Here is a 26706-nt window from a genome sequence, read left to right as displayed (position 1 = left end):
GGCGGCCGCCCCGCCCCGCTCCCGCTTTCCCGCCGGCCGGGCCGGGCTGAGGCAGGGAAACCCCAGCCTGGAGGCCCTTGGGTTTATGCTCAAAATGGAGGGATCAAAGTCACCCCCAGTGCTGGAGCAAACACGGGGTCCCTCATAGAGATGTCCACAGTCCACACAGCTGGGGACGTTCACCCAGCAGCGCTGGGTGGCTGGGGGGAAGCAGACCTAGCAGGCAGAGGCAGATTGTGCTGGTGTCCAAGTGTACTTATAACAGGGGAAAAAAAAGTTTAAAATGATCAAAGATGAAGTTAATGCTTGAAATCATCAGGACAGCTCACCAAAACACTGCAACAGTAGGATCATAGGTGTCTGGTGTCAGTCTTGCCTGGTGTGTAGTCTATCCTTGAAGACCTCCAATTGCAGACTGCAATTGCTCAGAGCGAGTCCTTCTTCTCATGCTTTCCATCCTAATCACCACCAATTTCTCCTACCACCTTGCCGAAATCTCTGCTGCAATTCAGATCCATCAAGTCTCATCTATTCACCACAGAGACGGAACAGAATGTTTCCCTCCTCTACGATAGCCTCTTACAGGCTTCAGTGCTTTCTCTGGCTCTTCGGGGGATGATGTTTTCTGACCAAAATACTGTCAATTCACTCTGTCCTCTGTCACAGATCATGCTTTCCACATTGAACCTTCCCTTGTGCTCTCCCTGAGATGCAACTTCTAACCCGGAGTGCTCTGTGCAGAACGCCATATACTCCAGCAGTAAAGTACAAACGCTTGACTTATCTGATGGATTATGGTCTGTTACTATACACTACAATAAGATATTTGCCTTCTTTCCTTATGGTATACCAACTCATATGTTGGTTTTGATGCATCGTCATGTCCTACATCCTTTTCTGCAGAATGGATTAGGGTTATACCCACTGAGTTATTCCCCCATACTGCTTATGTGCAATACATAATACCTGCTCAAGTGAAGTACCTCATACTTTTTCTGCTAAATTTTATTCTGCTTCTTTCCTTCCATCCCCGTTCTGTCACACACGCACTTCTGATTTCTCAAGCTAGTCTGAACTTCCCACTTACCTCCAGTTCTCCTGAGCCCAAGAAATGTTAACATTCAGCAGCAGATACAGCAACCATCTTAGCTATCTTTTTAGCTCACAATGTCTCCATAACCCACCCTCCAAGAAGTTACTCTATTTGCACGGCAAATAAACATTCTGAAATTAGTTTCCATGCATCCCTGTGCCCCTTCGTATTGCTGTTTCCATTTAAGACACTTCACTGGCTCAAAATCAATGCTGTCTTGACTGAGAGATGATCTAAATGATCTCTTGATGCCCTTCTTCGACTCTATACCTTAGTTTTACAATGCTCCTGTACATAGACAGTAGGAGTCGATATATCGGAGTTATCCTGCAGTCTTCTGGAAATGGTGAATACTCGCAAGTCTCACTGGCTTAGTAGAAATTTAAATGGCAGCAGTGCCAATGTTCCTTTTCATTGTCCTTGGCCTCACTCAACCTGCTGCTGACATCTCCTAGTGCTCCACACTTTCCGGTCCAATGAAAATTGTTAGTACTGTTCTTCCCACTCCCCAGCACTCAAATATTACAGACCTACAGAGCAGAGCACTATGGAAACTATTTCACTTAAATAAGCATTCTTGATTGTGTCCCAGGCTGCAGAAATACCATCTATACATTCCATGTGCACCGTGGCACACCTGCTGTCATCTGCATCTTCGCAAGATGCCATGCTAGCTTGTTTTCTCAAGCGAAGCTAGCATGGGAAACGCTTTCTCAATGAGAAGCAGCTTGAGTCAAGCTAATGCACCACAGGAGCAACAGGCACACAGATGACTATAGGGACATGACCCCGAGCAATTACCATGAGTACCAGGGCTCCAATATGAGAAGTTGGCTAAATTTCTCTAAAATTCAAGTCCAATAACTGAAATAAAATCAGTGTTGTTTTGGAAGCATTTCTGAATCAATCTGTCAAAGTTCAGTCACTTAAAACTCAATGCCCTGCTCAATCCATAGCCAGTCATTCATTTCCCTTTCTTCCTCACCTGTTAGCTGCTTTCAGCAAAGGAAAGAGCTCGGAGAATTAAACTCTTAGCATTTTGAACGACCAGTTTCAGTGCAGTTCCATTTGCGTTACCTAAGGCGGCCCAGAGCTTACAACAATCACAGGATGTGAAAGAGCCAAACTTCCTCTGCAGAAGGATCCTTATGAACTGTATTCTTCCAAAAGAAGTACTCAGTCACCAGCCAATGTGTAGTGCTAACTGGGACTTGCATTTTTTGTTGACCTACAAGTATTTAAGTTATTATCAAAACTAAGATTCAAATCCAAATATTCCTTGTGCCAAGAAGCTGTCACCACTGGGGATAGTTATTCTCTCCTACTCTTAAGTATTTAAAGCAAAATAAGACATGGCCAACCATGATGCCACAGGTGACACCTTGCAACATCCTTTAACCAACAGAAACTTACCTGAGACAGTCCTTACTTCAAATCTCTACCCAAGTCAAACCTATATGTTTAAACCCTACACATCTCATATGACAGCTGTTTTGTATTGAGATCCACTCTTCACTCCCACATCCCAGTACTTGGACAACCGTAAGCGTCAAACCAACTCACATCAGGAAAATTCCTAGCAGCAGTGCTTCTGAAATTCACCACTTAAAAAAAAAATCACCATGTTTTCGTAAGCTGTTTAACTGTTTTGACTTCACAGTGCTGCAAAATGTTAGGAGCCATGTGAAGCTTTTTATTAAAGCAAATAAATCACTCGGGGAAAAAAAAAGTGAAGGGGGGAACCCTCAGCTGGCCTTCTAGCACTCTAGATTTTAACAGGAGGTTTGGTAATTATAAATCAAAGCACTCGTCCTACTGACCCTTACATTAATAGCCAACTCAATTTTTGAGCTCATTATCAAGCCAGCAAGTACTACAGCCATGACTTCGGGGTATCTGGCTGCACACAGGTACATGTATCTGTGTATTACTGTTCAATATGCTCAATAAACCACGTTATATAGAATACTGCCTTTGTTTAATTTTTATGGTGATTTTGAGAAACCAGTAGTACAAACACGACTGCAGACATAAAACTGGTATACTGGCATGAGTTCTGAAACGAGTATAAGTACATGGTTTAATTGCACATCTTCCAGAGGTTATGTACTACCACCTGCATGTGTATTAAAGAGATATAATAAAAATGCTGCCGAAGAGGAGTTGCTTTGCATGGGCAATAGCCTTTTTTCATAGCAGTCTTACTTTGATTGATGTCAGAACACCAGATCCATTGCTGTGGGTGCTTTCACTAACAGTTTAATAACTGCTGATTTTATTCGGTATATTACATACAGTAAATGGTCTCTTAAACCTGCTATAATGATTACATTCACCCACTGTAATAAATAATCATAACAGACACCCGGAGCTAGATCCTGGCACAGAAGCCAACTGTGCAAAGCAGGCTTGTAACTGGCTTCAGCAGCTGGCTGAAGACTTTCACAGGATAAACTGACATCTCTAGAAGTGACGGGAATTCAGAGCAGATGCCTGCCTCCCACCCTGTAACACATCTGGGAATAGTCATTGAGGCTCAGCACACAGAGCCCTACAGCTCTTGCAACACATCCTTTAGCCACAGCCCTTGGCACTGGGTGGTGGAGTGACCATCAGGACATGACTTCAACTCCTCCTCCCACATGAAGGCTCCTGAACTCATTTCAAGGGAGAAAGTGCTAACTACGAGCTTAGATAATTTTTTCTAACAGGTATCAGGGAACCTCTCTTGCTTTTCAGAAAGCATCCCTTGGCCTGAGCTAAGAACAAGTGCATTCATCTCAGATTTAAGTTTCATGGGAAAACACACCCCAGCTTAGGGTCCCTTGCCAGTGTTCACAGATGAGCAGTAACAGGACACCCAGAGGGTGTCACCTGAAAACATAGTAGCATGCACTCATTACCAAAGGCCTTTCTCCCCCCACCTTAAAGCCATCCACTTTCTTCCAAAGCCATCCACTTAAAGCCATCCACTTTCTTCCAAAGCATCTTCCCCCCACCATGCCTCAATGCCAGGTGTCAAACTCCAGCACGGGCCACAGGGGTCCTTGGGACGACTTGCAGCACAACTCCAACAAAATCCTCCAGCAGCTTCCAGCTGCAGCTGGGGATGCTCTGCCTTTGGTGCTCTTCTGCTGCCATCTGCAGGGTCTGCCTCAGCTGCAGCGCTCTGCCTGCTTTTGCTCTTGGCTGCTGGCAGCCAGCAGACCCAGCCCTGTGGCATATGCCGAAATACACCGATAGTCACGCCTTGTGCTCCTGACCCATCTCAGGAAATAGGAATGCTTCTGAGCTGACACTGAAGAGGCTTAGGTTTTCAGCAGAAAAAGAAACCAACATAAGTCTAAGTCCTTGCAAAGTGTTCAGTTTTACATTGAGTGAGAAAGCAAAGATATTCTGTCAGTCCCTTATCCCACACCTACACTGAAAGCAAGTTGTGGGACAACAAACAGTTACCCACAGGGGCTACACAGAAGCAGGGGGAATCACTGCCTCCAAAAATTAAAGAGGATTATGGTGCCTAGGAGAAGTTGCATCATTTTATTTACATTAGTAATGTTTTCAGCTGCACAAGCTATAATAAAGGTTGGAATACAAAAATAATCAGATTTTTTGCTTCAGTGCACAGGCAGATCATCCTTACAGACAAAGAAGTGTTTTTCACACACAGCTCTCCACACTTTATACAGATGCACTACATTTTGAGGCATTCATTTCTTTCTTTACCTTTCCCCAAAGCATCAACTAATGCAGCAATCAGAATGCCAGATGAGAACAAAGAGGTCTGAGCTAGAGGAGAAGATGCAAATGTAACAAATCTTTGTTCAGTTAGAGGACTTCAAAGGTACTAGTTTCTTGTTACAAAATAAATTGGATATTGAGTTTATGCCTGTGAAGAGCAGATATGCTAGAAAACACTGCTCATTCAGTCAAGGGTCTACTTTCATATCTTATACCGTCTCCCTATTCTTTCCCTCACACAGATCCTTTTCCTAACCCCAGACTGACAGGCATTATCATGCTCGTACACCAGCAAAGCTGACTCCATCCTGCCTCTCAAGCATCCATCTGCACACAAAAGGCAGTGAGAGCACATTGTCTGTTCCCCACAAAGCTGCTGCAGCGAGCCCTCCATCAAGCAGCCCAGACAGGGATGCTGATTTCCCTGTTTGCCAGTTATCATAACTTCTTAGTCTACCATTTGAATACTTTTGTTCCAAGAGCTATTGCTTTTTCCATGCGTAAAGACAACCTGTTTCTTTCCAGGCAACATCCAAAGCTCTCTGGGAATCAGCTAGGAAATATATTTTTTTTGTGACTAAATATGAAAATAATGAAAATGTAACTTGGCCCAAGTCAGCTTTGGCCAGCCATAGCTTTTCAGGTACTTCTGAGACACCACCATTTCCCAGTCTCATTACAGAGATAACTGTCCACAGATGTTCATGTTAAAAAGGTTTCTCCTGTATTATGCAGGTACAACTCAAAGTTAGTTTTTCACCACTCACCCCAGCACAAATTCAGGAACAGGGATGAAGGTCCTCAGTCTAAAGAGAAAGCACATTTAGAAGTATTCCCTGTAGCCCAAAACAGTGAAGAACAAATGACCATTAAGCTTTTTTCATCTTCACCACCTGAGGGCATTCTCACATCACCTGTCTCCAGGGGTAGCATCACCAGAAAGCATCTGTGTCCATTTTAATAAGCTTACAAAAAAAAAAAGAAAAAGCAATTACTTTATGAAAGAAAAAAAACAAATCAAATGAGCTGTGGAAAAGCCTTTGAAGGACAATACTCAATGCAATTTTTAGAAGCACCAATGTTACGACATTTGGTTACGTACTTTTGAAAACCTAAACATGTCCTGACCAGTCCCCGCAATGCTGTTGCAGGCATTCATTGTTGAGCGTGACCACGTGCAAGAAACCACTGCAAGCAGAAAACCCAGAGCTCCACTCACACTCCAGAGCAGACATGAGGCAGAGACAGAAGGAGAGTTCAGCTCTGCTTCATTTCCCAGGTTTCTCTTCCAGGGTAAGGAAGCTACCAAGCCTAGCCACCAAGATCCTGAAACAACACAGGGCTCTGTTTGGAAAACAGAAGAGCATCGTCTGTGGAAGTCATTATTCCCAATTAACTCAGACTTCTCTGGCCCAGCTACAGGGATGACTCAGATGTTCACAAAGTAGCTGCTTAGCTGTAGCACATTTAAGATAAAGTCAGGGCCAGTTTCAACTTTCCTTAATGTGCCAGGATGTCATTTGTGGTGATCAGGGTCATCAACAAGTTGAGTCACTGCTGAAGCAGGGCCAGATGCCTCTGGAGGAAATAACCTCTGAGTCAAGGGTGCGATGGACAGGCATGGCAGGCACGCTTGGCACCCACGCACTTCTACAATTTGCTCATGTTTGAGTCAGCAGCACTGAGTCACAAACATCTCTTATTACAAAGAATGTTTTGCACTTACCGAGCACTACTAACAACTTTCTTCCAGTTATCCCAAGATATAAACACCTCACAGGCTGTGGGAGAGCGAGGATGTGGACATTTACAGAAGGATGTTATGGGAGATGAGCAATAATATTCCACACATCCCCTAGAAACCAAATACAAGACAGGACATCACTTGCTCCACCTTCCTCATTTGATACTTATACTACCCAATATTACCATTAAAGATCGCAGATAAATGGATAAACTAATTGTTAGCACTGCCATTGTTTGTTGCTGTTAAGTCTGTAGTACAGGGCACTTGCTGTCTCCAAGGTGTACAGCATTTGTTGGATAAGGGTTTGCTTTCATACCTAGCATGGCTGAGATGATCAGATTTGCTTTTGCAATTCCCTGGTGGAAGGTGGTAGATTGTGCTGTAAGCAGAGTGAGACAAGCTAGAGCTTTGGGAGCTGTGTCCTCTGACACCCAAACTGCACTGCTGCTACCAAACAGACTCAAGTTGTAGGAGAGTATCTCAGATGCACAGGGTGGCCAAAGTCTCTGCTACTGAGCTTTGCAAATTAGAGAAGTAAACAAATATTAATAAAAGCTACTGCAGCATAATATTTACTGTCCTTGTTTGAAAAGTCTAGTCTATTAGAGCTCTTGGTTTACTGAAAAACTCTACTGTATGTTTAGCAGAAGTACCAACACTTCCGCAACACCTGTGACTGGTGATTCAATTGTGGCTCCATTTCAAAAAAATGCACACCCTTACACTAACAGCTTTCCCACTACAAAACACAGATGCCCACAGTGCCGTTTCATCTTACCCAACCTGGTAACTAGCTTGCTTGATAGCAGGTATCACAGCTGTTTGGTGATCCTTTTATTTTATTTCAGACATGCAGATGTTAATTCAAAAAAAAAAAAAAAAAGACCCGGGGGGGAGTAGATGAGTACACAAATGAGCAGCCCAGCAAGCCCCTACTTGCAGTATCTGTTGCAAACAGGCCACTAGAGGCCAGACTCTGCTCACTCAGTATCCTTGTGTCGCCTGAGATACACAAGACCCTCTAAGAGGCAGCACTTATTTCCCATGCATGATCTAAAACAGAGGCAGCTCTGCATGTTACAAGATACCACCAACACTCACCTGATCCAGGCAAGTGAGAGCTCAGCTGAGCTAAGAAACTTTTGCTCACCCTCACTGCTGCCCATCCCACCCCAGGTCCCAGCAGAGGTTCTGTTCTCAGAGAGGCCTGACCCAGATCCTACAGATAAAATGTTGTAAACTCTGGGGTTGGAGCTGCTGTGCTGGGGGAAAGGGAGAGAACATCTGCTAACCCAAGAGGGAAGGGCTTACAGGGGGCCCAAGCACTGACAGGTTATGGGAGTAGCTTTTGGCAGCATGAAAACCCACAGCTGGGGCCTAGCTGCAGCAATGTGCCTGCTTGCTCAAGAGGAGTACATCAGGAATGCCTTGTCATACACAGGATTAGCTGTATCTGTTGCCTACAGCTGGACACCCTCCTCCAGGTACATGCCCCAGAGGAGCAAAAGCAAAGTGGACAAGGCCCAGGCTGGTGCCTTCCTCCACCGGGACACAGCTCTCTCTCTGTGCCTGGCCCAGGCAACAGCAACCAGGTAAAGGACCACCAGCATAAGCTCTTCATATAAAATCAAATTCTTTGCGTTTCCCACACTCTTCTCACAGCCACAGACAGCAAAAATGCAGCCTGGACTTAAATAAAAGAATGCAGAAGAAAATGCCATCAGTTATATGGCAGATGCTGAGAAAAAAATACAAAAAAAAATAAAAAGATTAAAACCTGGTTTCCTTGTCTGGGAGTTAATCCTCACAAGAAAAGATGAGTGCTGAATAGAAGACAACACAGTGAAATGGTATCAGCCATCAACCTGCAATAAGGAATGACGCTGATTGTTTAATTAAGAAAGTGCTTATTAATTTAAGTCAAAATTTATTATTAGATCATAGATAAACTGCTGGCAACATCTTGCATCACAGTTGCATTTTGGTCCTGCTACCTCACATAAACCACTGAACATACAATGTAAGTTAATTAAGCACCAACTACACAGTTTTTCACTGTTATTTTCTGTAACATTCAATTAAAGATTATCTTGGCCATTTTAAAGCCACTATGTGGAGAACTCTATGCTTTGGTTTGATTAATAATATAATTTCTTTCCATGGTGTTTCTTCCAGCAGCACGCACTTACACTAGTTTTAAAAATACCCCAAAGTATTCCACAATGCTAGATCATGTAGCATGTTCTTATTACCAGAATACGATAAACTATATTGAAGTTATTGCTATAGATTATGGGTAGTTCTCATTAAAAGTGTTGGAAGGGTTCAACTGATTAATTTCTAAATTACAGAATATTTGAACACTTTGGAAAGTGTCAAAGATGTGGAATTTTGAGTCTTCTTTTAGGGAGGCTGAAAGAGAACCTGTTCCATGTCTGATGTCATCATGTAATACACTTACCAATTTCACTTTGTAACTTGAAAAAGCTGACACTAGCCTCAATAAACCTTATAAGTACTTGGGGAAAAATGGAACAGCAGCAGCAAACTCACATTTTCTATTCACAAGCCAGACTGTAGCAGAGCTATGCAATGGGAACAAGGAACGCTGCCTGCAGAGCTTGCGGTGACCCTCTCCAAAGAGCACCCAGCATGAAAACAGTCTCTCTCTCAGCTAACATTGTGAGGACAGAAAATGAAAGTCAAAAATGTATTACCAGGTGAGGATGAGACAAGAACACGGCTAGTGCTTGAGGAAAGAGAAGAAATGTTGTCCCAAGCAGACAGATAAATCCTGGGCACCTCCACCACCAAACCAGTTTTCACAAAACTCTCCCTCCAGTTGTTTTCCAACAGCACTAATTCAGTCTGTGGCCAAGATCTACAAGACACCTGTTACCCCCTGTGGTGTTACCTGTTTTCATTTATTCTCAGGCCTTACCACTAAGGCATAGTTCCCACGCTCCTTCCCTCAGGTAGGTATGTGTTTTGCATTTTACCGGGCAGCACTGCAAGCTTCTCCTCCAGCCCCACAGGCCAGATCCACCTTGCAAGGACATCAAGCAGCCAGCCAGAACAACTGCCAGAAAGCATCATGGAGTAGCAGTATTAACACCATTAACACCAGCCAGGCTGGCAGCAGTCTTGTGGCCTTCCAAAATAAAAAATAAAAAAAATAAAAAAAAAGTGGTTGGAAACAGAAATGCTAACATATCAATAGGCCAATTCCTGCTCCTACCCCTGCCAGAGTGATTCCGAAGAATATTTATCAATATGGTGATAGGGCTTCATATATAAAAGGATCAGGGTTGCGGTAGAAATAGCTTTAAAGGAATGCTTTGCTCTTTAAGTTCAGTGCATTCTTCCCCCAAAACTAAAACTCACCCAGTCCCGTAGCAACACACTCTTGCCAGCCCTGATTTATTTGGAGGGGAGGGGGGGTGCCAGGGCACCAGGGGTGGATTTCTGCAGCAAGAACAGCTTCACTGTCCTAAATTTAACAGGGCTCTGGCCTCTTTTAAAGTTTGAGGAAAGATTAATTTACTTATTGGGAAGAATTGGACATTTCTAGTTCAGTGATATTTTTTTCCTGGAGCATTTTAGCTGGTAACAGTTGTCTCTTCTATTTCTCATCCAAAAAAAAAAAAAAAAAAACAGGGTTGAAGCTTCCATATTTATTGAGTTCTGCCACAATGATTACAAAGATACTTTAAACACACAATCTTTATCCTTAGTAAACTAGGTAGAAAGCCAAGATACAATTTAAGGGCCTCTTTTCCTTCCTCCTTCTGAAAAAAAAAAAAAAAAAGCAGTAGTATTTAACAGGTTTTTCTCTTTCCTCAAAAAGGTAGGCCTGAGCTTAACTACATTAAACACTTTGGTATATTCACTTCATAGCACATACATAGTGCTTCATATTTTAAATCTTAGATTTCATTTTACATCCCAGTCCTTCCTTCAATGCACAGCTTCATAGAAAATATTCTGGAGAGCCCAGAACATGCAGTGCTGCCACATTTGGTGGCAGTTACCAGTCACTTGCTAGAACCAATGCCATTGAGAAATTAGAGTGAAAAGGTTAGGTAACAGTTTAGAAAAAAAAAAAAAAAAAAAAATCAACCAGCTCATTTGTTCTTTCACAACCAAGGTAATTTTTTCCTGTGGTATCAAAAGTTATAGGCTCTATTTGCCTTGAAAAGATGGGCTTCTGTTTGTCTGCCAACACCTGCTCACTACAGCTCCAGTACAGACACATCGTCATCAGGAAGACTGTCTGCCATCATGGCCTCAAATGATTAAGATCACTAATGACAGGTCCCATTCTTCACTCACAGAGCGAGACAAAAGCCTCTAAAAATATGTATTAAAGAGCTCATTGTTCCAGCCAGAAGAACAGAGAAGGCAGAGCTACAATTAAAGACAGAGTAACCTACCAGCCAGGAGTCTCACCTTTTCCCTAGCTCCAACAGAGTTAAGCAGAAGAACCTGTTCTGCTCTCCTCAGTCACATTATTTACTTTCTCATTTTCCTTTTCTATCCCATTCACCCTTCCAGCACACTCAAGAAAAGAATTATCTGCTTAACAACTTTGCATTGAGTCCTACCACAACAGCGAGCTCTCTAGGTAATGGTGAGTTCAATAGGTATACAGCCCTGCTTTAACAACACTGGTAGTCTCCTGTTCAAAATTACAGGAGAAAGACAGAACAGCACACACTATTTTTGCTTCCTTTTTGTCTACACATCTGTAAGAACCACCATAGAAAAAAAGCTGTCTTTGAAAACAAATGATCTAGTAAGCCACATACAGTATATGTATATGGTGCTCTCTGTATTTAATCATCTACAGAGAAAGAACAAGTTTCTTCCATTTTGGATAGAAGCTGTAGAAAAGCATATACCATAGAAAGGCCAAGGGCCTGCATTTGTACCCTGCAGTACTAACTTCAATCAGTCTGAATTTGCTGGGTCTGCAGTAGAGGCAGGGAGCTTTTTCAGGAAACTGCACTAGAACCTACACAAGAATGAAGAAGTTTAGTGACGTGCCATGGATTTTCAGCTAGATGAAAAAACAGTCAAGTAACTACATTTTACTAGGGAATGTAGATGCCCAAGAATCTCTTTGCATTACGTAATTTTGTACCATATCTACTCCAAACATGACCCACACTAAGCATTTTAACCAAGAGCAACCAATGTGAAACAAGACACCAAATCAGATTAAAGGTTCCCTGTCACCTAAACACGTAATTTTACAAGTTCACAAGAGCTCTAAAGTCATAGCCATAATTCTTGTCATTATTTACTTAAACACATGCCTGCCTTTAGACAGCTAGCATTGCATGCTTAACAAGGCATTTTGTTCCTAGTAAATGACTTCCTGCTTGCAGGTATAGGTATCAGAGCACCTAAGACTTAGCTTCAGTGTTTGAAGACTTACCAGTTTTATCATCAGTTTTGCACTTGATAGTTTCACTCCTCTTCCATCTGAGTTTTGTGGTTGTTTTTTCTTTTTTTTTTTTTTTTTTTAAGTGTAAACTGTCTTTGCAAAGAAGTAGAGCTGTGCATATGCACAAACTTCTCTATGTACAGAAACTTATGTAAGCATGCATAGCTCATCTGTAGGTTTCCACAAGTGTGCAATCACACACAGTGTCTTGTGTTTTCAGAAGGCTGTATCATCTCTTTCTCACAATCTGAAACACTGCTGGGAGAAATGCCTTCTTTTTGTGTGTTTTATGTTTCTTGCCAAGTTGGCCATTTTATCTGGATGTACAGAACTTCAAAGAGGAACTCCCCTGAACAGATTCTGCTTTTTATTCTTGGCAGGTTATTTCAAATGGGGGTTAATAAGCTATTAGTTCCATTGATTAAAGCTATACTACCTAGGCTTTATTTACTTGAGCTTCAGGGGAAATTTTGCAAAATTCTTTCAATCAGTCTTGTCTGTGTAACAGGATCCCACTTCAATTAGTATTAGATAGTATCTCTACCATCTGTACCCAGGTTTCCATTCTTCCAGAATACCAGTAGTATTGCTTTAAAATTACTTTTATTTTCTGCAGCCTGGCTTATTAAACTCAGAATCAGACATGCAGTTTTCTTCAATTGCCCAGCAGTCACTGAAGCCTGTTTTTACTAAAAATCTTCTATGGAGCGATACTCCTTTTCAGAGTCCTCATGTAAGCATCATTACAGACTCCTTTTATTTGAAAAATATGATCAGTGATGTTTGATCAGAAAATGAAATTCCCAAGCCATTAATTACAACTCCCAATGCCTCCTATAAAATGGGGGTAGTGTCCCAGTGCATCCAGGCAAGTGAAGCAGCTGCATTGGGGCATTTGTGAGTTTTGAGGGATTGAAAGCAGAAATATGCAGAAAGATACTGAGGAACAGCAAGTATTCTTCAAAGATATTTTAATACGAGGCAAGCTAAATGAAGTGGCCACATGATGCCAGCATTGTCTGGGAAATGAGAAGGCTCTCTTGTCCCAAAAGAAGTGCACATGGGTTTTTCTTCTAATCAGATTTCTTTTAGCATGCACACATCTGCCATCCCAGCTCCAATCCTGCTGTAACTTTTTGATCCAGCTTCTTGCAGCCTGTCTACCCCCTGACAAGTGCATAGCCCCCCTTTTACACTTAAGTATTACAGGGTCTCGTCAAGTCTGTGCTTAATGAGCAGAGCACAGTCTGTTACTGAGTCTTGCACTTCCAGCCCATGCCACAGCTAGTTTCTCCTTTCCACAACAAGCATCATTTTGATCTTTCTGCTTTTACACAAGGAATTCCCACAGCATTGCCACCACACCTCTTGAGTTTTTTAGCATAATGCTGAATGGATGTTCCATGTTTTACTGCAAACCATTACAAATTTTGATCTGAATCATAAGAAATGAGAACAATAGGAGTGTTTATTCCTCTAAAATTAAGTTCCTCCAGAAATATTTCCCCCCACCCTAAAGTCCTATTTCAGAAATATCTTCGAAGTAATGTCTAAGATCCTTGCTCCCTTCCATGAGATCCCCTATTCATCTGTGAGACGTACACATAACCGTGATTTTCCCTTCGGTGCTGAAAGCCTTCAGAGAAAACAAGAGAAGAACTGATGAAGGCATATCAGGAAGAGCTGCAGCCATGGTCAAGGCACTTGGAAAAGCCAGATGGAAAGTTTGACCAGCAAGCCTTGCACTCCAGCAGATGAACTGCATATGCAGTATGGTTTTTAAGGAAGCAGCCAGCTGCTTGTGTAACAAACTACACATTCTGCTTTGCTAACCCACTGACTGGGCCACTAAGTCTCAACAGCTTCTAGCAAAACTAGATCTTCCAGCATCAGCTATTTAGTCTCCCTGCTAAGAGACACTGACCTGAAGAACTCAGGAGGGGTTGCTAGACTGATCAAAGGACTTGCTAAGGTCTTTTTCCCTTTTTTTTTTTTTTTTTTAAAAATGTGGAAAAAGACCAAACATTCACCTCTTTAAAGTACTGGTTATCATTTTAAGAACATTCTTCCTGAGGCATTTTATTTGTGCGCTCCTATGCCCACACTTGTACATAGGAGCCTTTCACCTGGAAATGGTATATTTCACATTTTTGTATGAGTGCTTTCAAGACACACGCCAATTGGCAGACCAGCAACACAACTTGCCCTACTCAAAGCAAGCCTTGCTCCAGGGTTTGAGCTGTCACCAAGCTCCAGACAAACACACTTGTCTGCCTTCCCTCACCCCACAGCAGGATCCTGCTTTGTCTGCCTCCATCCCTCACCATGGCATACTGAAACAACAGCAGTACAAACACCAGCTCTTTCCAGGAGGAAAATACTAGCAAATATAATTCGGAAAAACAGCACTTCCGAGCATATTTTAGAGGACAAATACATAACACCCAAGTCTGGCATAAAGCAACCACCATCTTACACAAGAAGCAGTATTTCCCTCAGAAAAATCTTCAGCAGAAATTAGATGGAATCTCCACACAGATGGATCTAGCACCCCAGCATGCCTGTCTCTCTGTACCAATCAAGATGTTTTCTACTGCTCGCAGCCCTTTTGATGCCAAGCCACACAACCTGGTACACCATGAGTTCATCACTTCAGCCCAAACTCAGGGGCCCGTGACAGAAGAGATTGAACAGGTATTCCCCATCAATGCGGTGGGAGGATGAAGCCCTCATGGAATGAAAGAGCAGATGAACAAATATTTACCTCCTTTTCCTTTCCTCAGTACATGCCCTAGCGCCACAGCAGAAGAGGCTGTTTGAAAGAGCAAAATACTGGAGAAAGCTGGCCACCACTAGTCTGATACCCACAAGCTGTTCCCTCATCGTGCAAGGACAAAAAGGCACCTGCCTGAGTGAAGAGAGCCTCAATCCAGCTGGTTCACATTCAGCATTACCACCAATGACCCAGCTGCAGCATTGATGCCATAATACCACAGCTTATCTTTGCTACTCCTTAAAAAGTAGTGCAAGCAGCACATTATCTTCATTTATTTTTTTTAATTCAAATATATATATATTCTTTCTCAAGGGTGGAATAAGCCCGTGTTAGAGCACTGATCCATCTGAATTCAGATAGGACCTCTACATATCACAGTCCTTTTCCACAAGCTGAGCATACAAGAGAGGAACTGGGGCCAGTGATGAGGCAAGAGAGGGTAATCCTGGGTACCCTACACCTTACAAGCTTATCCTACACACCAAGGCCCTTTCCCAGCCATCCCAACAGCAGTGCCAGAGTACAGCAGCACAGCTGCTCCATTAGCCAGAAGGACAGGAGCACAGTGATGCCCCCATCCTGCTCATCATCCCCTGCAGACACCAGCTTGCAGCAGGGACTGACACAGCCCTCGGAGGCCCCAGGTGCTGAAGCACCAGACTACCCATCACCTTCCCCTAAGAAAGCAGCCTCATCACCTCCCTTCAGCCATCTCTCAAAGAAGCAATCTAGCTTGCCTTTCTAAGGCTAATATTGCAGTGCTGCAACAGGCAAGCGTACTTTTCTACAGATGAGCTGCATCCAGCTTGGAGGCAGATCCCACATCTCCTGGACAGCCCAGACATACAGTTATGCCAGAGAATGGTGCAACAAACCTGAGGGACCTCAGTGTTCCTTGGCTGCTGCTCATCATTCCTCCAAACCAAAGTACATACATTGGCTCCTCCTCAATTTTTTTATTTTTTTTTTTATATCAAAGAACAACACTGAACTTAAGCATATTAAACCCCCTCTACCACAGAGGCAACATCTGTGAAATCAGGGAAAACACTTCCAGGAGCTGCTGGGAAGACCATCAGTTTGTTCACAACACAGAAATCCAGCACAACTTTATTTACTGCCATTACAAATCAAGCACTCATGCTATTTAATCTACCCAGACATTTTTGGTTTGATATTTCAAGCATTTGAAACAACTTCAGTTTTTAACCAAGCCTTTAAAATGTCATCAGGAGGACTGGTTCTCAGCTAGGCTAGATGATCCTGTTCCTCACAAGTCTGAAGAAGGGACATAATTAAAGTGTCTGTGAAGAGTATTACAATCACTTGAAGCTTATTGTCTAGGACTCAGTACCACATAAATGAAGTTGCAAGTATGGAAAAGAGTTTTTGCATCAGAAGTTGGAGTATAGGTCATAACACAGAAGTGTCAGCACCTGCCTTTTATTCATGTAATGAAGAGCAGAAAGCATATCTTAATTTGAATATCTTTGAAAAAGCTGTATGCTTTTTTGGTTAGAAAAAGTTTGATTAAAAGTCACAACAACAACAAAAATTACTCTTTTATGAACTGAAATTCAGTTACTCCTTGTATGAAACTTTTTTCTAAAAAACCCAGAAATGCAAAGAGTAAAAAAAAAATTCCAGGTTATTTTTTCTCACCACATTTACTAACCCCAACCATTGAAGCAGATAAACCTCCTCAGTCTCTGCTTGTCTATTAATTCACCAATCTACTCCTTGAAAAAGGAAATAAATGAAGAGTTTTCAGTCTTCCCCGGATACTAGATGGAACTTCACAAGCCAAAGAAATGCTGATCCTCACTACTAAGTGGTTCACTCTTGCTTCAAGAGGGGAAATTTTAACAAAAAATATTTACAAAGCATTTTTCTTATCTACACCCTTCGTAATTAATTTCAAGCATCCATATCTAGACTATAGTACAGCTTTCAACAGCACTGAAACAGAGAACACTTGAAATGAAATTGAGATGTTTCCTAATAGTTATTCTGGTCCAGATAGCTACATGTTATGCTTAAGGTTATGATAAGTATCTCATCTACTACACACAAGCATTTATGAAATGTACATATTTTCATACAGCTATGTGGCAGATGGCTATTTGCTCATAAAACATGACTAGATTGGCACTGGAAGAGAGAAGTGTCCCTTACCATATCACTGTATTGCTTCAGTTTCCTGACAAAGACAGCTAATAAAATATCATCAGCCAAAGATGGCTTGCTGAGTTTCTGAAAACAACTTTTTCTCTCATTAGGGACTTGGCAAACCCTTACAAATGAGGCCAAAGGAATGTAGAGATATCAGGATCCTTGTGCAATTCCAGGACATAATTCACATAACTTGCAGACTGCTGGGACCACACTGTTCATGCATCACTAAGCACAGCCAGGTCGCAGACCCGTACTGCCAAGCAGTGACAGTGTTTAAGTGTGGAGGTGGCCTCTCCGTCCTGCCCAAATCCCACCTGGGAGGCAGGTGACAGCAACTGCAAAGCAACAGCAGGCTTGACTGAGCTGCTGTGAGGCTGGTGACCACCCCGTGTCAAGGCCAGGAGCTGAGCCCTCTTCCTCACAGGCAACCCATCTCCAAGGGTCAGGGCTCACAAAGGCAGGGGAGAAGGGAAGTGGGAAACAACATCGTTCATAGAGGTTACATGTAGTTTTAAAACCTTGACTCATGGGGAGTTCCCTGTGCATGCAGGGAGCACAGTAAAACCACAGGACCATAAGAACACAAAGCCCCTTAAGTGCACAAATTTCTGGAAAGTGACTTACTGAAAGTCAGGTTATTGTGGACAACCCCTGAGAAGAGAACTGGGAGCAGCGTCACACTCACTTGCCTTACTCTTCCCTCCACCAGGGTACCTGTTTATGGCCATTATGCAACAGGACAGAGGTCAGATGAGCCTGTACAGCCCCTTTAGGTGTGCTCACCATAGCATTAACAGAGATACTTGCACAGAACAGAAGATCTTCCAATCCTGACCTTCAGCCAAGCTCCCAGTGGCCAACCTGCAGACAACACATGGACAGGGGAGCTTTAACCAGGTACAAGTAGGGTTACACAGGGCTCCAGATTTAAAATTGCTCCATCTCTCCCTGATATATCCAGACCACAAAAAAAAAGTTTCTGCCCTCATCACGTGCCAGGTAGCACAGCCATGCACGTAGCACATCTCCTGCTCTGACTAGAGCTACCTACCCTTACAAGCTCATCCACCACTAAATAAGGTGACTTATTTATATAAGGTGACTTCCAAAACCAGGACTAAATTCAGATAGTATTCTCATCATGGATGGGCAAGCACACATTGATTTGTCTTTAGATCCCTGAACATCTTCAACCAGAAAAGCATTTCATATGGCATGCGTTAACATAGGGCATGTGTCCATTCAGGTGTGAAAAGACTGACATTTTTTGAGATGACTGGAGGCAGTATTGATTTCTCTGCCAGGAATCAATGTTTATGACTGGCAGTAGACCCAATCATTTTCAATTAACGACCTGAAAATCCTGAAGTGTGACCCTGTTATGGCAGGCTCTGCTACAATTTGTTTACACAGGTACATCTCCACCAACTACATTTTTGTGGCTGTGCCTGCTACAGTGCCATGTGGCCACAACTAATATCCTAAGTGCCACAAAAAGGAGCAAGACATCCCACAGCCATACCACCACAGCATCATATATGTGCACCATATGCTCATGCACACTCCTACCCACTAGCCAAGCAGCAGTCAAGCCTTGAAGGTAGAGGCAACCCAAAGGATCTTCTCCATGTTCTACTGCTGTTGACTAAGGATAACACAAGCTGTAACCACTTTATGTGGGCACAAGGCTTCTTTTTTCTTTAAGCTTCCAGAAACAATCCTGTCACTGTTTTAGAGCAGCACAAAGAGACACCTGAGCCAAGACAGCCCCAGGCATCTGCATGGCTCATGCCTGGCTGGGGCTTGAAAGCCATCCAGCTTTATGCGTGCAGACCCACACCCCAGCACTGCCCTACTGGTGCAACGACGGTGCCTCCGGTGCCAGCACCAACTCACGCAAAGCCAGTCAAGACATCTCTGCATGCCTGGCCCCATCACGCCTGTAACTCTGCAGGCCTAGTCCTGCAGTAGGTGTAGGACATGCAGCAATTTGTGAACTATGATCTAGCTCTGAAGTATACGGCCACAATAAATCCATGTTTTATTGTCATGAGGTCTTCCAAACCATCATGGGCATCCTTTTAAAGTGTTAATTGCTGCCCCTTGGAACAGCAAAATCCTGAGAGCATCAACTGTGGCAGCAGAGGAAAGATCCCTATACCAAGCAGCCATGGGCAAGCAGCTGCACGACATGCTGCCAGTGCATTTGCAAAGGGGCCTGCTCCTGGGGGAGAGAAAAAGAAGAAGCAGAAGTGTGGACTTGGTCAGGAAAAGGGAGAACAATGTTGGTCAAAACTGGAATTTCCATTTTCTTTTATCATAGTTGGACCAAAGTCAAAGGCCTTCCATGCACAGTGTGCATCAGCCTAGTGAACCAGACAGCAAATTTCTTAAGAGCTTCCAGACCTATCCTATGCACACTGATAATCCATAGGCTAACTTCCATGCATAAAGTTCACAAAACATTTGAATTTGTTTAGTAAGGAAACAAGCAGCCCTGTGCTGAACACAGAATTTCCCAGCACAGCAGTGACATTATTATCTGGAAAAGCTGCTCTGTTTTGTATCTTTTTAGCCCAGGACCAAGTTATTTGCAGAGCCTAGAAACATACTCTACCAGTGAGTGGAGCTCTTTCTGCAGTACTAAAGCTAAAGCAAGCTCCAGCTGGGGTTGGAAGCAGACATAACTCATTTCCCACATACGACAAGTATTTATTTTGCTCCTCCCTTTTCTACTATCTGTTCTGAAAAATACTAGTCTTCATTACAGAAGTTGTTCAGCTTTTTTAATGGATTAAGTTAAAAAGCAGTTTAAGAGTAGCAATCCATTCTCAGTGTTTTTCAATGGTATGAATTGGTTGATATCAGTCTGCAAATAAAGGAGATTGGTGTTGGCTCCTTAAAAGCACTACATGTTTAGTACCGGTATAAAACTGGATTCTGACAAACTTGCCTATTTTTTCACATCAAGGAGGAACAGACAGTGTCTACACGTGCCACCCATGAAGGTGAAATAGATGTTTAAAAATCACTTCAGATATGTGCAAAGCATGGGTCAAAAGCAGTTCAGAAGCCATCATTCACTCTTCACATCAGCAATATTTATGGAATTGGTCACATTTCATAGCCCAAGAACTGAGAACACAAGTATCCTAAAGTCAAGCTACAGCATGCAAACGCTCAAATGCAACGTTTTAAAGCCTCTGAAATAATCGCAGTCATGGAAAGAGAAAGCAAATCACTGCAGTGCTATCACAGATAAAAAGGCTACAAAACAACAGAATCAATGACTCAATATAAATCTACAAACAAGCTTTTCCTTTGCTTTAAAGTCTTTCCATAACTACACTTATCTATCCAGATATCTCTTAAATACTACTTAAGAGGGGACAGAAGGTGTTAATCTGAAAAAAATAGGCTGTTGAGGAAAGAGCATATTTATGCTTCAATTCCTGTAACAATTCAAGGAAAAAAAAAAATCAATAGGTCTATAGCTATACAGCATCTTAGGTCAACGGAGAATTAAATAACAGGAATGGGTCATAGTTTATTTAATGAAAAAAGGGAGGAGAGTACTTGGATTACAGTCAGCTCATAGAATCAAGACAACTTCCAGCTTTTCTTAAGAAATGAGGTCAAACTTTTTTCCTATCTGAAGAGCTGATAAAAAATATGGCTTTATTGTCAGGTTGCAGAAGACAGACTGACACAGGTCAGACAGACCTTTACTCCGCTGTGATTCTGAGTAACCTGTGCTTGCCTCTCCCATCATCTCAGCCCATGTTGATGTTTCTGTCTCCACCATCAGGTGTTAGCAGAAAGCAGATTTTCAGGGCAATAGATACTTGAGGTTGGACACACGTGAGATAAAGCAAAGCTTCCTTGGATAAAGAAGGCTTTCCTGAGTCATGTGGGTTTTCTTGGTAGAAGACTTCAGATTATATTTTTTTCAGACGTTGGAACAGGTTGCCCAGGGAGGTGCAGGAGTCACCACCCCGGGCATGTTTAAGGAAAGGTTGGACCTGGTGCTTAGGGCCATGGTTTAGTGGGTGACATTGGTGGTAGGGGGATGGTTGGACCAGATGATCTTGGAGGTCTTTTCCAGCCTTAATGATTTTATCTAAGCATCAGTATGCCCATCAAGTCACCTTCAGAGCTCTGGGCTTTTTAAACTGCTTCAATGACATTGTGACAAGGAGAAGACAAAAGCAAACTCACGGACACAACGATGGTAGGGAACAACCAGTGGAGAAGTGAGGTCTCAGGGTTTGTTTCATCAGCCAGCTAAAGAGACAGGCTGGTGGCAGGATTTAATGAAGCTACGCTCCCCCATGGAAAAATTCTGTCTGTATTGCTTAGTGAAAACCTACCCTTTAAGACAGCCTTATGGACTGTTAGACCCTATTGCCTTTATGGGTATTAGAGGTGGCTATAGCAGGGCATATAAGGATGTAAATGTGCTGCTATCGATGACAGCAGAGATGTGTCTCATTTAGGAGGCTATTGGTCTGGGTAGCTTCAAACAATCAGTGCTACAAAGCAAGGGAAGGAAAAGGAGTTTAAGCTGTTCCTAAGAACACATGTATTTAGTTACATCTGATTTCTCCTGGGGGCATCAGAAAGTGTGGTATTCATCCCTCTCAGATTACTCTGCAGCTTCAACCAATACTGGATTCACACAGGCATTAAAAGAAACCCTGAACTCCACCCCACGCACCCCCCTGTAATCCACATCACAAACAAACAAAGGAGAGGGGGACAAGAAAGGAGTATAGAAATCACTCCCTTTACCAAGCAGACAGGACAGGAGCAAGGCAGCGCTTAGAGGGGTCTCCAGCACCCTGCCCCATGGCAGGCAGCCCCAGCAGGAGCACTCACCCCACAGGGCCCCCTCTCCTGCCTGCACCCCAAACACACCCTCCCTCATGCGATTCTTTGGGCTCTTGTAGCTCCCAGCCACTTATTACTTAAATAATTAGATATTATTACATTGCACTAATAAATTCCCTATGAAAAACACACACACAAACGCACGAGCAGGGCAACAGATTGCCAGCCCGGGCTGTTTTTGCCTTTCAGAGCTTGCCACCCGACGGGCTGGCTGTTCCTGGCAGGGCAGGAGGCGGCAGCAGTTACGGGAATCAGCGCTGGCAGAGCCATTACTTAACCCCTTGCCACTCACACCCTCCGCTGGCAGCCACCCTGGTCCCTCCCAGCGCCTGCCCTTTGACAATGCAAAAAGGAAGAAAGCACCTCCAAAAGGAAAAAAAAAATGAGACAGAAAAACCCCACAAGGCAGCAAACATGAAGGTTTCGTGACCCCAAAGGTCCGTGCAAAGGGAATGTTTCAGAGTAAACACGCTGGGAAAAAGCTCTTTAGCTGAATTGACAGCTGAGGAGATAGGAAGGGTCAGAGCATGAAAGAAGCATTTGAACCAGAGGTGCTGTTTCTCAGAGAGTGTCAACATGATTCTTTATTTTAACTCTTTCCATCTGCCCAAGGACCCAACCTTAACTAAACCCTGGCTGGCACCAAGTCATGATTCAGAAATACTGGTTTTGAAGTTCTTGGCTCGGGCACCGATTTCCTCTGTGACCTTGGGCAAGTCATTTAGTCCATGCTGCATTTCAACTTCTAATCCACACGGAGAAGACGATGCCTCACGGGCAGGTGATGAAGTTATTAGTGATGGCACATCTCTGTAATGACAGGAGGCAGAGGGGTGATCAGGGAGATATGGAGATCCACCTCCTGCAGGATCCTGATGGCTTGGCTATTCTACCTGAGATCAAACCTCTCACAAATGAAGTGGCCACTCTCTAATTAGCAGCAGTTTCTAATGATGTTTCTGCCTCTCACACTGAAATTGCATTTGTGATTGAACTATGGTTAGGGCAAAAACAGTGGACTGTGGGCTCACCCCTGCACAAAATAGTTCTCAAGCTGCCAGGGAGTGAATAGGCCCCATTCCAGCTCTTTGGTCTTTACCTTCCATCTCCAAGCTCGCTTTTCATACCTGCCTCTCTCCCCTTCCATTCCTCTCCTGCTAGAAGAAACACAATGCTGCATAAAAAAAACTAATTATGGAGGGTGGTTAAACATGGAAGTCTAAAGGCTAGCAGGGAAACAGATGCTCTCCAGGCTATTCTCAAGTCCCATCTCCTGTTCTAGCTGCACTTGTTCAAAATAAAAGAATAGACAAGTGGCCATCATTGTGATTTTTGGCCATCATTGTGATTTTTCTGGGGTTTCCCAGCAGCCCCCCAGCCTATTTCACAGCTGGAGCAGTGGCACTGCTGCCCTCACCCAAACCCCCAGCTCAGTCACAGAGGAGGATGCTTTGGAGGGAGAATCAAGAAGCATCCCCGAGGATGTGGCTGATTTCTGACCCAACTACAGGACCACCCTTCAGCCATCCAGCCCCCCAGCGCCACAGCCAGCCCCTCTATTTTAAATTAAATAGCTTGCAGTCGGTCCTGCTGAAAAGATTTTCTGACCTGATCCACTTTGGGAACAGGTCCTAATCTACAGTTGCTGTGTTCTTAGCTTTTATTTTTTTGGCTGTACATACTGCATGATTACTCAGTGTCCATGTAAATAATCACCAAGGATGATTTACTGAAAGAGTTATGATAGATGAAGTCATAAATTGGGAAGAATCCGGTAAGTAGTTGTTAATTAATAACTCTGCTCAATCAGGTTTTTTGCCCTTTACCCCCCCTCAAGCTAGAACCCTGTAATTGCATTTGCTCTCCCTGCTTTTGTTAGTTTTAGAAAGCATCCCCACTTCTGCTATTATTTTAAGAAATGGAAAAAGAAGTCAGTGAAGAGATTCCTACCCTTCAGTCTGCAACAGAGTTCATCTGCCATGCTGACAAAACACCCCACTTGGGAACAAAATCTGCCGCAAGTTGCAGGATCATGACTAATTTAGCATCATTACTTCAATGATTGCATTGAATGAAGCAAGAAAACATTACACCAAAGTTACAGAAGACACACTGAAGTTCGCAGGGATGACTGAAGACATTCCCAAGCACAAAAATGCCTTTCAGATTCCTAAATCCCAGCCTCCAGTTGACTTTATCACTGACCAAACAGTTGTGGGTCAGGTGGAAAGCCCTAATAGCATTTTGTGTTGTCACTTGGAAAGCCTAGTAACAAATCACACTAGAGTAATTTTAGAAACTATCACCAGAAAGATGAACACAGCTTGTGAACTGCCAGTCTGTTCCCCACCCCAGGCCCCCTTAAGAGAACATCCACTTATATACATGATTTACATTGCTGTATCTAGCAGACCTCATCATAAACCATAACACAGTTATCTCTGATTTTCCTGTCCCCTTCGACAGCATATCTTAAATTCTTTGGCCCAGCTTTTGGGAGCAGACAGTGATTTTGAATGAGTTGTAGAGGAATACAAGCTGTTGAAGGAGCTGAGTAGCTGCTCCCTGGGAAAGTGCTCCCTCTAACTGGACTCAGTCCAGGAGTCACTTCTGAAAGTCCTCCAGCAGCACAGTGCCACCCTATTTTGGAGGCCAACACGTGCGTGCCTCCTTTGAGCTTCTTTTATTCAAAGAGTCAAAAAAAATCAAAAATTTAAGCAGTACCCCACAGAGAGTTTGGCTTGTTGCATTCCTACAGCATTAGTCAGAAGGGAGGGGAGGACTGCAAGAACTGAAACCAGGCAGCGCAGAAGGTGTTGCAACAACACGCGTGCTCATTTCAGTGCCCCAGGCCTGCCCTGGCTCCTGAAGGGCTCCTGCCTGCACCAGGACGACTATTTTGTGAGTATCGGTCAGGGATGGTGCAACCAGCTTCCAGCCTGCGCTCTGTGAAGAGGAAAGGAGGGAGAGAGGACAGGAACCAAGGAGACGGAGGTACCTCCAGAGGAGCAAAGCCAACATGCTCATGCTGGCACCACCATCAGGAGCCCGATGTGGGATGAACATCATTTCCAGTGTTGGCATAGGAAATCAGTGTGCTTCATATCAAAGCATCCTGACCCTGTCATCAGGCAGCAGTGGATGCCCATATCCAGACCCTCCTGCCAACACATCATTACTCCCAACAAGGTCTTTAAGAGAAGAGCTGTGGTTGATAGCCCTCCTTTTCCCCAGGCCCCATTTACTGCTACCTGTGGCCCTGGGTGGGAAAACAAGATGCTTCCTCCTCCTGCCCCCATCTCCAGATCACAGGCAGGTGAAACAAGCCAAGTATGTGTCAGCAGTAAACAGAGGCGATTAGGAGCAGCACACCACAGGCAAGCGCAGAGTAACCCTTCAAAGGCATGGGAACACCTCAGCAATTTAAACAAGATGCTAAACACAGCAGTGATTTCTCCAGAAACAGAGAACACAGGCAAAATAAACAGTTCTGTTGCTTTCTGTTGTGTTTATACCTTGGTTTGGATTTTAGGCTGAGATCATATTCATAGGATAATGTACGAGGCCTCAGGCAAGATAACAGCAGCAGCAGAGCTTACAGTGAAAAGGGGAGGAGAGCACCTGGGAGAGGGGAAGGAGTAGTCACCTCTGGAAGCTCAGGCACCAAATATTGTTCTCTTAAGCTATCACAAGTCCCACATACCAGGGCATTGGGTGAGAGGGTCACACAAAGTCAAATTGATCGCCTTCTGCTCACAAAAAGGCACAGAGCTTCCTCATAGCTATAGCCAAATGAGGCAAGCAAATAGGTTTATCTTACACAGGTAATCGGCATACAGACCTCAGAGACATACTTTCAAGTCTGTGGATGTAAGGAGCCTGCAAATCAAAGGGATTTAGGGAATCAATCCCATTCATGCTCCTGTCCATAAGCTAGCAAGTTGACCAGCCTAACTTGCTGTCATGAGCCACAACTATAGAGATACCCAATCTTCCTGAGGATTGTACATGTACTACATGTTAATTAAGTTACATTTAGGAGCATCCTCTTGTCCACAGAGAAAGCAAGGCCCAGGCTCCAAACACATCTTAGAACAAGACCTTTTGTCAGAAGGAAATAAAGCCATAATTTCCCAGTGATAGCAGTTATCTCTGTTCATAGCTACTAGCAGTTCAGCAGGAACAGGCAAACAGCAGAGGCACCTCAAATTAATTAGCAAATACTCCTTTGGAGACAATACTGATATAAACTCATTTACTACTTCATGGATGGCTTAGAGAAAACAAGGGCATTAAAGACAGTGTAGTTAACTTAGCTGAAATGATCCACAAAGACACAGGAAAAAATAAAGCCTCACTGAATTATCACACACATCAGTAAGCAAGACAAGAGCACAAGAAGAGGCACCTGTTTCCCAGAGAATGCTTGTAAAAAATATGAAGGAAACACACCTTTTAGTACCATTGCTTTTGTCACCCAATGCTTTCAGGGCCAAGGAAGCAGCGTCCTATCCCTATCCTATTCTTCAAGAGAAAAAGGCAAAAACAAATTAAGTGGTTTCCAGGCTTTTTATACCTGACAGGCGGCACCTCAGTGCCCAGGTGAGCCTTGTTTGCAGGGGATTGTCCCACATCCCTGCAAACACCCACAGCCCCTTCCAGCCTTCTCAGCCCCACTGCTGCCTCCCTCTCCTGATGAAGCACAGCTGGCCTGCTTGGCACCATATGCCCCACTTCATTTAGTGAAACAGCAAGGTTTACTTCTGATTTATTAGCACATCAGGATAAGAGTAAAATAAGAGCAAAAAGACCCCAGAAAAACTCAGCCCTACAGA

General features: G+C 43.5%; 1 protein-coding gene and 1 long non-coding RNA gene across 15 annotated transcripts in view; both read right to left on the bottom strand.

The window, feature by feature from the left end:
• Positions 1-26443, bottom strand: part of ZPLD1 (zona pellucida like domain containing 1) — a 101048-nt gene extending 74605 nt beyond the window's left edge. For 5 of the 14 annotated variants that reach the window (XM_072023962.1, XM_072023951.1, XM_072023932.1 and 2 more), the window contains exons 1-2: positions 26324-26410; positions 17765-17842 (exon numbers count right to left, since the gene is read on the bottom strand). Coding sequence is in view for 1 of the 14 variants with exons in the window: in XM_013098142.5 (XP_012953596.1) it covers positions 26324-26336 (13 nt within the window). In the remaining 13 variants the exon portion in view is untranslated. Of the gene's footprint in view, positions 1-17764; positions 17843-26323 lie in introns of all 14 variants that reach the window. The other 9 variants (XM_021271478.4, XM_072023979.1, XM_021271452.4 and 6 more) reach the window with 5 other exon arrangements.
• Positions 22424-23896, bottom strand: LOC139998756 (uncharacterized). Its single transcript, XR_011803648.1, has 2 exons — positions 23822-23896; positions 22424-22681 (listed from the first exon to the last, which is right to left on the bottom strand). It is a non-coding gene; the product is annotated as an uncharacterized lncRNA (long non-coding RNA).
• Positions 26444-26706: the final 263 nt, after the last annotated feature.

Source organism: Anas platyrhynchos, chromosome 1 (assembly GCF_047663525.1).
Source record: "Anas platyrhynchos isolate ZD024472 breed Pekin duck chromosome 1, IASCAAS_PekinDuck_T2T, whole genome shotgun sequence".
Classification (NCBI taxonomy): Eukaryota; Metazoa; Chordata; class Aves; order Anseriformes; family Anatidae; genus Anas; species Anas platyrhynchos.
The sequence above is the reverse complement of the archived record's forward strand: the minus strand, read 5'-3'. Positions and strand labels throughout refer to the sequence as shown.